We start from the raw sequence: 13,945 nt of genomic DNA, 5'->3' as shown, positions 1-13,945 counted from the left end.
ATCTCCTCCAGGAAATGGCAAACAGGGAAGGATAGGATTCAGGGTCTCAAAATCTTCTCCCTTTCCATGCTTTTCAGAGGCTGGTTTCGTTGGTTTGTTTGTGTTGGCTGGAACTAAAGGGTGTTTAATATATTCAACAAAAGTAAATTCAAGTGCAAGCATGCTTTATAGATGTTCTTGCTTTTCTATGCCCTTGGCTCCCTGTATAGCTTCCATGGGTAACATAGTATATCCTTAATAATGTTTTAGTTTGTGGAATAAAGCATCTCTTCCAATTGAATCCACAATTGCTATAAAAATAAGTGGAGGTGACAAGTGTCTTGGAAGTGGAATAAAATGTGGAATGTGCTAGACAAGTTGGAAAAATGAGTGCATATAAAGAGTAGAATTCAAATGGAATTAAATATAGAGAGATTAATTCAGGGAAGAAAAAACTCTCCAGTTATGCCAAGGCCAAATGCAGGAGGTCTGGCCTTTTACAAGTATGTCAGGGAGTCATAATGAACGCCAGGCTGTATCCCCAGGTGGTGCAATGAGAATGTTAACACAACCCCAAGAGTTCTAGCAGGAACAAGAGCATGAAGGAGGACATGGTGATTCTCCCTCCCTGCACTGGCTGGCATTTTTCTGAGTACCTACTCTGTACCTTATAATAGCCTAAAGAGAAATTCAGTCAGTGGATCTCAAGATACAGCATTCGTCAGAATCACCTGGAAGGGCTGTTAAAACAGAGATCATACCCCACCCTTGCCTGGAGGGTCTGATGCAGTACATCTGGGATGAGGCTCAAGAATTTGTATTTCTAACAAGTTCCTAGGTGATGCTCATGGTTGGGGGACCACACAAAGGTTCTGAAGGAGCTTTTCTTCAAAAAAGGGTAAAGGAATAGGATTTATTATGCCAGATGAGAGAAACAACAGCTTGGACTTAATCAGAACCTTCAAGAATGAGGAGGACCGCCTGAGTGTTACTGTGTTACTGAGCTGCTCGTTCTACGGTGGGTAGGACAGGACCCCAGGTCTTAGATTTGCCAAGATTTAGAGTTTACATCAGGACAAACCAGCTTGAAAAATTTTGAGGACCTGGAACATGACCTGAAGTGGAGATTTGAATTCCTTTCTAGAAGGCTTGAAAAAAGCAAGGAGGGAGTTGTCCTTTTGGCGGGGGAAATTCAGGAGACTCCCTGAATTTTCCTTCCAGTTGTCTCCATGACCCTGAAACAGCTCTTTCACTTGGGCAGGAGGAAGAGCCCCAGATGTAAGCCTCCCTCGGACACTTCCGGTCTGCAGGGGAGTTACGCACCGGAAGCGGAAACGCCCGCTTCCGCTGGACGCAAGAAGGCCTCACACTAGGCCCTGGAGCCTGCAGGGAGGTGAGGAGAGGCCAGGTGGGGACGGGATTCAGGGAGATGCCTGCACACAGGCAGGCAAGGCCGGTGGCAGTCCTGAAAAGCAGCGGGGACACGCAACGGTGGGACAGAGCAGGGCACAAAACCAGGGAGTCCACGCAGTGGAGAGGGTAAGGTGGGCGAGTGGGCGGGCGGGAGGAACGAGTTCACATTCCACAAAGAGGTGACTGGGGAGGCCGAGCCGCACGGACTAGGGGAGGCCGCGCTGTGTGGACTAGGGGAGGCCGCGCCGTGCGGACTTATCCGGCTCCTCCGCAGGTGAGGCCGTGGAAACCGCAGCAAACCGGCAGAAGGCACGGCCTGGGCTGGGCTGCTCTGAAGCACGGCTCTGGGACACCGCCGCCCGGAAGTGGGCAGCGATTCACCCGGACGCCATCGACTGAGCCCTCACCGCGGGCAGGGCCCAGAGCGAGGCCAAGTCAGTCGGGTCCCCGTCCTTCAGGCCGGCGTAGATTTCTCATGACAGCACAAGGGATGACAATGAATGGAACGGAGGGAAGGCAGAGATGAGGGAGCATGTAGGGAAGCTTCGAGAAGGAGGGATCCCAGACAGAGGGGCGGTGGCAGGAGTTTGCCAGACAGAAGCGGTGGGAAAGGCGCTGCGGGCGGGGGCACTGTGGACCGGGCCGGGCTTGGCAGGGAGTGACAAGGGGAGACCGGAAGGCAAGATGCCCAGCTGTGCGGCGGGAAGGTCAAAGGGCTCTCTGCGTTGAGCCAGTGATAGGCGTTGTATCCATCTAGGAGAATTCCTGTGCTGCTTCAGATCCTTGTGGGTGGAAACGCCTCATTTGTGTCTCATGGTGGGTGGCTCCGGAAAGAGACCAGGGACCCCTGTTACAGGCAGGTGGGGGCTGGGAAGGGCAGCTGACGTTCCAAAGCAGGCAAGGGAGTACATATTGTATTTACTTGAAAAACAGATGAACGTATTTGGGTAATCAGATGGCATTGGGGGGCAATTTAAATAAACTACCTTCCTTTGGCTTCCTGTTAACACCAGATTACTTTTTGAAGAGAAATCACATGCCTTCGTAGATGGCAGTCTCCAAGGATTATATCCACAGCCTTTAATTTTCGAAAAATTCCATTGCTTTGATTTTACAGATTGCAACATTTTTTCCTTTCAAATGTCCCTACGCTCTTAAGCGTGCTAAAACTCCTGCTAAATTTTGTTGGAATTTAGTTAAAGGGAGAATAAACATACATAAAAATGATGTCTGTGCTGCTTATGGACACATCGTTAATTCACAGTCACAGTTGTAAAGGGATCTGGGGCCTCACACTTTGTAGAGTCCCATGGAAGGAACAAAAGGCTCCTTTCAAAATCCACCAAATATTTTGGATTAAGTAGCTTCTTTTTTTTTTCCCCCTTGCACAGAAAGATACTTACATCTTTCTCTGTTTTTTTTTTCCTTTTTTTTTTTTAAAATCTAGTCTTTTTCTGACTTTAATTCTCTTGCACTGCTCACCAGGAATCTCCGCTGTGATACTGTGAAGACTATATCTAGGTCCATCAAGTCATGGTATGTATTTAAGAAATATTTTGCTTGCTTTCCAGATGATAACTTTGTAGTTTGGCATTCTTTTATCATTGGCATAAATCATCATCAAGAGTAGCTGAGGGTTCACTCTTAGTTTTTATTCATTCATTCATTCATTCATTCTACCCTTAGATTTTATTCAGGTTCTTTTAATTAATGCTAGGTAGATGTGAAAATAAAGTTAAAGATGTAATTATTTTTGTTAAATTAAAACAAATCACCACAAGCAATCTGATCCAAGCTACTTCACTCCATGAAAGTGAACTCCCTCCTGAGTGTGAGCTAGGGAACTTTCTGCTCCTATAATTTATGATGTATTTTACTGTTGGAACTATGCTCTTGTGAGATCAGGCATTTGTCATAAATCACATGAAAAAATAAATTGAGAAAGTTCTCTACTGTATGATAGAAATCCTTTATTTTTTAGTGGTTGTCTGTATTATATTTCTTCAATGTAAAGGGTAATATTTAAAGAAAAAAAATTGAAGACCACTATCCTTACACCTCCAGCTCTGAGCTTTTTACTCTTGGACGCTTGGCCATTTTATGATCCGCTCTCCTCAGGATCCCAGCTTTTATGTCCAGGACTCAGACTTGATTGTCTCCCATCAGTTCACCCAACTTGTTAACCATACTAGGTGCTCTGAGGTGTTTCACGGTGTTTCAGAGGCGGATGGCAAGAAACAGTACCAGTCATTCATTTCTTTCCACCATTTCCTGATGTTTCCAACCAGGTTCACCCTTGGTTCCCTCGATTTTTCTGGGACTAGAATAGACCATGGGCATGTGGCTAGAACAAGAAGGATGGGCCCCGGGGTGTCTGCTGCTTGGAGTTTCAGGAAGTTTCGCTTGCCACTCTTCTCCAGCTGTGCTCATGTGTTCTCTCAGCATGAAGGTACACCAGAGGCACTTGTGCACACATCAGTCCAGGACAGTCCTGCTTATAACTGACGTGAAATGGATTTGCAAGGCACACCCCCAAGGGGCTGGCTGGCTGTTTCTTTCTTTCTTTTAAAGATTTTATTTATTTGACAGAGATCTACAAGTAGGCAGAGAGGCAGGGAGAGAGAGAGAGGAGGAAGCAGGCTCCCCGCTGTGCAGAGAGCCCCATGTGGGGCTCCATCCCAAGACCCTGGGATCATGACCCAAGCTGAAGGCAGAGGCTTTAACCCACTGAGCCACCCAGGCGCCCCGGGCTGGCTGTTTCTTAGGAGTTGCTGGGTCCTAATTCTACAGTAAAGAAGACAACCATGGAGGTTAGAGCAGCAGAGGACCAAATGTTCCTGCAGTGATAGTGAAGTTTGCTCCAGCGACCAACAGGTGCAGGGTGAGAACGTTTCTGAGGTGTGTCTGTGCTCACAAGAGAGGCTGTGGAAATGATGTGTACTTTGGGCAAAGAGTGAAGGAATGGTACCATATTCTGCCTTTTTTTTTTTTTTTTTAATGCCATTTCTTGGTTAGGTCCTTCTCCTGGATTAAAATCGTTCTACCTCAAATCTAGAGCTGTAATTTTATGTAACTCAAATTGTCTATCACCTACATGCCCTCCACTGAAATCCAAGGTGAGAACGAGACTACTTTGTACTAAATGTTGATGATTTCTAATTAATTCATCACCTTCGTGGCAATTTACAACTTGGCTTTGCTGACAGAAATAGTTTTAGCAGATTGTATGAAAAGAGGCTGATCTCATTTTCTCCCTCCTAGAGATAATTTTAGCCTAAGTTTGAACAGATAGAAATAAGTCTTAAAAAGCCAATAAAAGATAGAATCTCTTGCCTTATTTAAGGAACCATTTAGAAGGTAAAGAGTCCAATGGCATCTTGTATATAGTATAAGAGATAAGCTAGCTGAGAGACAGGGGTGTGGAGGGGGAGCGAAGTCCTCAGTGGTATATTTTGGCAGGGACTGCACCACGGCCTAGGATTAAGCAGAGGAAGAAGAGGGGTGCTGGGAGCCTTGGCTCTCCAGGCAGTAGACTTACAGATTCGGTGGGAGAACCAAAGGGCATAAGACCAGAGTCACCATCTCTAGGAAGTGTGTTCAGGCCTGACTTGGTTTTTTTCCTCCTCCCTCAGTGGAGGAGGTGTCCTTGCTGGACCTGCTCCTAGATCCCCTCGCTACTCCCTCAGCATTTACTAGAGATCTCAGGTACATATTTGTGCAAGTCTTTGATGAATGTCCATATTCCTCCCTAGACTCATGGTATCCGTCATGTTTATGACATGACATGTCTATGTCTATGTCATGTCTTTGTCATGTCTCATGTCATGTCTATGAGCCTAGCTTCCAGGAACAGTGCCTGACAAATAGCAGGTGGGAATCTATATACATACATATATATATATATATATATATATATATACACACACACACACATACATACTCAGTTACTTGTTCAATAAATATTTTTAAAAATCTGTTTTATACATATATATGTATAAAAATTTTATATATGTATAAATATTTTTAAAATATTTAAAAATCTGTTTCATACACATATATATGTATTTTTAAAAATCTGTTTTATACATATATATGTGTATGAAACAGATTTTTAAATATTTTAAAAATATTTATACATATATAAAATTTTTATACATATATATGTATAAAACAGATTTTTAAAAATATTTATTGAACAAGTAGCTGAATTTCCAAGCATAGCCTTCAAGTGCCACCAAGAATGGGCTCTATGCATGGCTGGATCAGAAGCCAAATGGCTGAGATCTCTGGAAAGATACTTCTACTTTGTTACAGATGATGAATAGAGCAGTGCTTTCTTCTTCCTTTTTCTTTCACATCCTATTTCCTTGCTAGACGCTTCCCATTATAGAGTTTTCCAACAACTCATAAGGCCATGTACTTAGTCACGTACTCACTGTTAATATCTGTCTTCTCCCACCACATTTCCTGGTAGTGCACCCTCCAACTGCAAATCTGGGTCTCAGCCTGGTCCAGCTTTGGCTTCTTCACTCACCCTGCTGCTGGTTTCAAAATGTTTCAAACAGAGCAGCTCCAGACTTTAAAGCGTCACAACAAAGAGAGAACTGATATTTCTCCATTGCTTTACCTGATATCATCTCTGCAGTGTTTGACACTGTGTTGGTTCCTCCTTTTAAAAAAAAACTCTTGGATGCTCGATCACTACCCTCTAGATTCCTCGCCTCCTTAACTGGCCATTTCTTCCATCTCTCCCTTCCTCTTCTATTCCTTAAAAGCTGATGTTTCCCCAAGTGACTCTGTTGTCTTCCTTCCTTCTTATGCTGCTCCTGAGTTTTCTGAAAGTTGGTTTTGCTTTCAGTGACAATGTATGCACTCGCTGACTCTCAGGTCCTGTCCTGGCGCTACTACAGTTCCAGACTCTTGGTTTCAACTATCTGGCATGTGCTTTCATAAATTCCTGTCCACGTTTTACTATAGTCTCCTAAATGGTTTGTTGACAATCGATGTTTCACCACTTCAGCTCAGCCTCCATCTGCTCCCTGAGTTAGAGTTGTTTTCTTGAAAAATAAAACTGAACATGTCACTTCTCCCTTTAAATACCTCTTACAGATTTCCAGGGCTGCCAAATGGACGGTCATCACCATCATCATGAGCGTGTAAGTGTTTACTGTGTACCAGGCATGAATCACTTCATACAGATGGACTCACTGAATCCTCGTGACCACTCTGCGAGACGGGTACTGGTTATTCCCATTTCTCAGATGAGGACGCTGGGGCACAGAGATGATGCGTAATGCGTTCAAGATCGCATGAAGTCCATCCTTTCCAGCTTGATTATGGAGCCCTTTCTATGAGCCTTTCTTCTATTTCATGACGCTCCATCCTCCTTCATATTTCCCTGTCTTTGTGCCTGGGACCTGGCATGTTTTGATTCCATCATTGTTCCGTCTTCATTCATCAAGACTCTGTCCCCAAACCATTTTCTCCGTGAGAACTCAAAACTCCTCAGACAGAGTTGGCCGCTCCCACCTCTGTGATGATTCTAAACCTTGTACACACCTGCCCTGCTATGGGACAGTTCCTGCTTTATTTCACAATGGAGCAGTTTTTTTTTTCATTAACAGTTAAGGCAGAAGTGGACTTGGCTTCCTCTTGACCCCTTTTAAAATTGTCTGAAAATTAAGTATCACCAGTGTCCAAGCAAGGACACATCCCTATTGAATTTTAGGCGGCCATTTGTTTATAACTTAATATATTCATATTTTTAGGTTAGAGAACTAGCTCTTACCCATATTCTCTAAGAATGTAATAAGAGCTACTTGCCTTTTAAAATTATTGATGTGTTAGGATTCAGGTTGGAATCTTCTGTGGTTTTATAAAAATTACCCGTCATTGATTGAGCGCAAACAGAAGACGAGTGGGAAGGAGGTGGTCCACGCAGCTACGGCTGCCTGGACTTGGGCCGTTACCTGCTGGCCGGGCTTGATGGGTGAGAGCGTGATGCCCTGGGTGTTGATCACTGGCAGGATCTGGTTCCCGATGACTGTGGCAATGATCTGGCCCTGGGCGTTGGTCAGGAGCTGGGGGGTGATGGGTTGCACTTGCAGGCCCTGAGTGCCACTCGCTGCTTGACTCGATGGTCCCGGATTCGGCATCAGAGGGATGGTCCCAATAATCTGCAAGAGATGGGCCCAGAGGTGAGGAGGCGGGCTCTGCTCTGGTTCTGCACATGCAGCTGAAGGTCACTCATGCCTTGCTTTGTGCAGGAGCCTCCCAAGAGCCCACGGAGAGACTGTGACCAGATCTGGAGGAGGGTGTAGAAGGCAGGGGCAGGGAACAAGCACCTGCATGAGAGATAAGCACACGTGAACGGGATGCATGGAAAGGCGGGGGGAAGCACCTTACTTGAAAGCAAAATCAACCTTTGGCGAAGACGCAAACTTGGGGTTTCACAGACATCTGCTTTGTTGTCTCAGAACCAGCCAGAAGATGGACTTCACAGGCACCCAAGACCCTCTTCTAGCAGGGAAGCCACATCTCTTCCCCAGAGGAGCATCTCAGACCTGCTGTGCTCCCTCACATCTTTCCCCTGCCTTGTTCTCCTCTGCTCTCTACATCCCGGCATCCTTTCACCTTCCATCCTACTCCCCCAAGGTCCTCAGCAGCCTAGCAGGAGTGCGTCTCTCCACCCTAGTTCTGGCATCAGGGAGACAGGGTTGCCTTCCCAGCTCGGCCACCTACCAGCTCAGTCAGGGAGCTTCCGCTTTCTGAAGGTTTGAGAGAACTGGGATCATAAACGAATGCCTGAAACTCTTAAAATAGAGTTGGAATGACAACTTAAAATGGCACTTTTTGAAAATATGCATTTTAGATAATGTGTTTGCAACCAGGTCTTAAGGGTTAGAAGTTCAGGGCTTCTGTGGCGGGTGGCAGAGAAGGTTTCTGCTTGCGTCTAGCAGCTTCTGGCTTCAGTGAGGGGATGGGGCGGAGTGTTGCAGGAGGGACCTGGCTGGATCTGGTGATGGCGCTGAGGAGGAAGGGAGCAAAGGGAGCGTGGGCAAGATGGCAAATGGTCATCGTGTCTATGAAAGCTGGAAACATGGATCACATTCCTATGCTGCTAAGGGCAAATTTAATCAGTACAGAATGAAAAGATGATCTGTCTTCCAAAGTTATGGACTCTTCTGGGGGAGTCACGGAGCTGGCAGTTGGAGGCTTTCCTCTCCCACACAGCGCAGGATGGTTCAGCAGGGCTGCTCTTGTAGTCACATTCCAGGATTCCCTCCCAGGGTGAACTGTGGTCACATGACGTGAGGACCACCTAGACGTATTTATAATACTGTCTCCAGAAGTGCTTTTACGTCCATGGTTTCGTTTCCTTCCACGTTCTTATTTCCGCTAGGAAGTGGGCATTAGTCTGCCCCCTTTAAGTGGCTGGGACCGCGGAGGCCCAGCTGTCGCTTGATGGAGGTGTTGGTAGGTGACAGCGGGGCAGTCTAGGTGCACCAAACCCCTGATGGCGGCGCTTCCATCATGTCATCTGTTTCCCACCGCAGGGAGGACATGGGAGAGGGCCCACTCTTCGGGAGGGCACCGTGTCCCGTGGGAACTTCCGTTGGGACAACATGCAGCTTGCAGTCCGAGTTTATAAATGACTCTGTTTTCTGGTCCCACAGCCCTCCAGAGAGGGCTTTGAACACAGGTTCTCAACACATGTCTTTTGGACGAATGGTTTCTAGCCTCTGCTACTCCTACGATTCCAGAAGCAGCAAGACTGGCAGGAGAACCACAAGGGCAAACACGGTTTGGTGATGAGGATTGCGACAAGAGGGAATCCTCCTGGCGCTGCTGTTGCTCCCACTGCAGGAGCCCCAAAGGGATGGTGCTAATGGAGCAGCTGTGTGCATACAAAGCAGTGGCGGCAGTTGTCAGCGGATGCCGTTGGAGGTCACGTAATGCCTGCGAAAGCAGTCAGCAGGCCCTGAGGGAGTCCATCACTCTGTGGGTCTCCCTGGGCAAGCCTGTGGGTCCGTCTGGCAGCATCAGCTGTGAACCCGTCCCAGCAGGGCAGCCAGGTCAGGACGAGTCCACATCAATAGATGAGAGCATGTAAGTGCCGCACTGATGAGTGGTCTTGCACGAAGCAGCTCAGGACCCAGAAGCTGTCCCTCTGACCCCACGGGTGGTATGTAGAGACCTGGGGAGCAGGCTCCTCCTCCCACACCTAGATGCACCTGTCCGGTCTGGCCTCCCCGTGTCTTCGACCTGAGAAACCCCAGTCCACCAGGTTGGTCTGAGTTGGAAGCTGAGAGAAGCCAGATTGGTTTAGGTGGCAGGGTTGTGGGTTCTATTTTAGGCAGCATGTCAGCGTGTTTAGGAGCCCATGTGAGTTAGTAAGCCGGAAGAAGGCTTCCCAGTGAGGCACAGCGCCTGACAGCTAAGCCCGCTGTGATGCTGGGAGGCATTCTGCTCCCAGAAGATTGACACGAGTCTCTGCTCCCATCACGGTAATGAGATGCTTTGCCTTCTTTCCCAGCACAAAGAAGAAAGGCAAATGCAAACGACTCTCCAGCCTTTCCCCAAAGTGCATCCTTGCTCTGAATACTGTGCTTGACATTACTAAAACATAGTGCCACTAAAACTCCTCCCCACCGGCTCCTCTTTTCTTTTGGGGGACCCAGCATCACTTGCCGTGGCTAGCATGGGAGCCAGAGGGATCTGGAACTGCACACCTGGAGGAATCCTTTAATAAGGAGGCTTTGCCTGCCAGGTGGTGGGTGGGGGGGTGGTTGGACCGTTCTAAGGTCTGGAAGCCTTCTGTGAAGCTGTGCATTTCTCATTTTTGTTCCCCTTGCAGGGGAGTTGGGATGACCTTCTGGGCATGGCAAGAACTTGGCAATGCACTGTGGGGGTTTCCCAACATCCCCCAGTGAAAACCAGAACGCTGGTTTTCATTTGCTCCCGTTCATTGAGGGTAGAGGTGATCACACAGTGCGGTCTACAGATTGCCAGATGTGCCCGTTTTGTTCAGGTTGGCCCCGACTCCTCTCAGTACTTCCACAGACCTCACCCAAAAGCTTCCTCCGATCCTGATGCCAGAGAGATCTCAACAAGGAAGCCAGAGATGCTGAGGCAGCCATGGTGTGAGGCTCTTGGCACTTGGCTCTTTACTTGTGTAAAGTTGGCAGTTTACTGTATTTGAAACTGTATTTGAAATCAGAGGCCTTTTGATATTCAAGGGAAGTATTTACATCAATACGTATTCCAAGGAAATCAGGAAATTAAAACTGACCTTTGATATTTGGAGAGCTCCTTCTTGAGGGCAGAGAGAGAAGGGATGCTTCTGAGACATCTGGAGACCAAGCCCTTTGGAGTCTGAGTTTCTGGCTCACAGAGCTAAGGATTTGCTGCTAGGGGAGTTCTGAAGGAAAGATGCTGAGTGAGCAAAGCCAGCCAGTAGGCTGTGACTCCTGGTCAAGGCATTAACTGCAACAAGAGAACTGACTTTGGCAGAGCAGCCTAGTGCCTGCTGACTCTTCTCTGCGTGGAGTGTAGCATCATGCGCCATGGAGAAGACTGAGAAGATGCAATTAGGGACAGAGGAGGGGGTAACAAGGCAGGCACATCTCATGCAAAGATTCTATCAATTCAACAGAAAAATGATATATACCAAACAAGTAGCAAGGACTACTGATAAGAATCTCTATATCCACGTGGTGAGTGTTCCAAGGTCTGTTGGGAATGAATGAGTGGTATCAGAGGAAGAATGATGAGGGAGTTCAGGGAGACTTGACCGAAGAAATGGGGCAGAGCTGAGTCTCGAATTTTGGGTGGGATTCGGCAGGGCAGAGAAACCATTCCAAACAACAGACGAGCTGGCCATGAGAGACATGGGGGCTGGGGCATTGACTAGTTTTCAAGCAAGAGGGTTGAGACAATGGATCAGGGACTGGTCAGCGTGGAAGCTGTCAAATTGCATCCGGGCAAGGAGATTCAACGATGGTTTTTGAGCGGGTGGAGAGGAGCGCTGAAATGGAGTTACTTCCGGGATAAAGACAAAGATGTGGACGGAAGTAGTGAGAGGCTCTGGATAGGAGCTCCATCGCTAGGATGCCATTCTAGCTGGCCAAGGGTGAGGAAAAATGCCTCCCTGAATCCTTGACAGAGAGGTTCTGGAGTCATTGCCACTTCAATTCAAAATGCGTGGCCTACTTTATGCCTTGGTTACAACATTAGAAATTTTGGGGTGAAGTTATTGTCTCATCAGTCCCACAGCAAATAGCTCGGGCATTGTTTGCAATGATCCTCGATGTCTTTGCCCTGGTTCTAACTGTAATGATTCATCTTCTGATGAATGCTGTAACTAGGGTTGGGCCCTTCGTATCATAATGACAGCTTGAGATCTAAAAAAGATCTGGCCTCTTTGACGGAGGACTTCCTTGGTTGTTGCAGCTCGTGTCCACCTGTCTTTTTCCTTAGAAAAGTTACAAGCATAAACCACAACAGAAAATGAAGTCTGTGGCACAAGAGCAACTAAAAAAATATAGTTAAAGTGACTGCCGGTGTTCGTTAGCACGTGTAATCCCTGTTCCTGTAAAAGTTTGGGTGGCATACCCATAAAAGTGACTGTTGTGCATTCAGCGGCAATGAGGACTTTAGCCATCATAAAGATTGTCTTGGAACTGTAGCAAATCTCAGCAATTTGGGGTCACGTGGTTATCTTTACAGTGTCCTTAGAGACTTCGTACTAGTTGAGATGCTTAGTAGGGACGAATTAGAACTGATGGAGATGACATGTACTGAATTCATTCACTGCCTACATGTGGTGTCCTCAGCAACAGCAGACGCTGGCATCACAGAAGCCCAGGGCACCAAGACAAGTCATCTGATAGGCCACGTGTCATAATTGTCTATGACATGCTGTTAAACTCTGCCACAGAGAATGTGTTTGCAGATGTCACCATTGACAATTTCATTGCACGTATCTTTAAGAAAAGGAAATCCATCAATGCTGTGAATCGGTGACTTTCTCAGCATCTTCAGTCCATCAGCAGAGATGATTCTTTGCCAAATATTTGTGTAATCTCAGCACTTTTTGGTCAAGAGGCTTTTGTTAACACTAGCATCCAACAAAGAGCACCAGAGCGCCAAGGAACCAGTATGAGTGATCCCCAGGATAGAAACAGCTCATTACCTTCTCCTTCCTCTCTGGTCTGGCAACAGCCATTCTCTCTCTTTCTCTGAGGGAGGATTTTGTCTTCTTTATATAACACATTCAGTGTGGGGTGCCTGGGTGGCTCAGTCAGTTACGCATCTTCCTGTGGCCTAGTTCATGATCCCTGGGTCCTGGGACAAGTCCCACATCGGGTTCCTTGCTCAGCAGGGAGCCTGCTTCTCCTCCTCCCTCTGCCTGCCTCCCCTATGCTTGTGCTCTAGCTCTCTCTCTCTCACTCTCTGTGTCAAATAAATAAAATTTTACAAAAATAACACATTCAGTGTGATTTCACTGGGCTCCAACTGTAAGGTTAAACCCACTTAGCATTATTTTGGCAGCTCCGATTAGGATGTTGGTTCCAGGAAAGGTAGGAGAATACAGTTACTCCCCAAATGAAATTCTTTTTTTCTGAGATGCACTGGGGCCTTCTTGCATTTAGCACTCTGTCCACGATGGCGAAGAAGAGAGGCGTTTGTGTTGAAATGGGCTTTCGCAGAGAATCTGAACCGGAAAACCGTAAAGGCACGAAGATAAGCAGATGAAGGAGCTCAAAAGAGGGAGACGCTCAACTAAGGACCCTTGGGTTTAATCTTGGAGACAATGGCAATCAGTTGGTTATGGCTTCCCCAAACTCTGGAGGTGTCAGCGTTCAGGACAAATATAACACCATGAGGGATGAACAATGTCTGGCTTGGGCATGGGCAGTGGGCATGGCGGTGCCTGAAGGTGGTATCACCGAAGCCCAGGAGATGAGGCAAATTATATTAGACCAATTTGCAAGAAAGGGACTCCACATAGTTCTTTAATGAGCAACTGCGAAAAAGAAGGGCTGAAGGTGTACATTTTGATGCTTGTGTTCTGGGTGTTGAGAGGTGTTCTACCCCTGGGAATATGTACCTACTCAGTGTTTCCTGCTGTCAGAATTAGGATCCCTGTTGGATGATTGGTTTTCAACTTCAGACCCCCACTCACAGACAAGAGTAAAGAATTAGAAGTGCCAGGATCTTTGCAGTGTCACTTGTGGTCACATTAGGAGAAGGATAATTTGCATGAAAACCAGATGTTGTAAAGATAACCATAACATCAATAAAAATAATCCTCTAAAATCTTCCTAAGAGCCATTAAAGATCATTCTGCTTAATGGAATTTAGGATATGTTTATAGAGGAATTAAATTATCCACTGCCCAGGTGCAAACCCAGGTTTTGCCCCTAACCCCTAACCAGTGGGAGATTGTTGGCAAATGACCTCACTACCTAGAACCTCAGGGTATTCATCTGTAAAATGGGAATAATGACATCCACTTCATAAGGACATTGTGAGGATGAAATGGGACACA

At 46.7% G+C, this 13,945-nt stretch overlaps 1 protein-coding gene and 1 long non-coding RNA gene across 3 annotated transcripts in view; one reads left to right on the top strand and one right to left on the bottom strand.

The window, feature by feature from the left end:
- The window catches only part of POU6F2 (POU class 6 homeobox 2), a 366,003-nt gene that overhangs the window by 22,920 nt on the left and 329,138 nt on the right, over positions 1-13,945 (bottom strand). For both annotated transcript variants that reach the window (XM_045089526.1, XM_045089527.1), the window contains exon 7: positions 7,362-7,568. In XM_045089526.1, the coding sequence (XP_044945461.1) occupies positions 7,362-7,568 (207 nt within the window). The remainder of the gene's footprint in view (positions 1-7,361; positions 7,569-13,945) is intronic.
- Positions 1,155-12,725, top strand: LOC123394842. Its single transcript, XR_006609558.1, has 4 exons — positions 1,155-1,372; positions 2,878-2,928; positions 6,502-6,548; positions 7,869-12,725. It is a non-coding gene; the product is annotated as an uncharacterized LOC123394842 (long non-coding RNA).

Source organism: Mustela putorius, unplaced genomic scaffold, assembly GCF_011764305.1.
Source record: "Mustela putorius furo isolate JIRA1106 unplaced genomic scaffold, ASM1176430v1.1 tig00003845_pilon_pilon_pilon, whole genome shotgun sequence".
NCBI lineage: Eukaryota > Metazoa > Chordata > Mammalia > Carnivora > Mustelidae > Mustela > Mustela putorius.
Note: the sequence above shows the minus strand (reverse complement) of the source record. Positions and strands in the feature narration are given on the sequence as shown.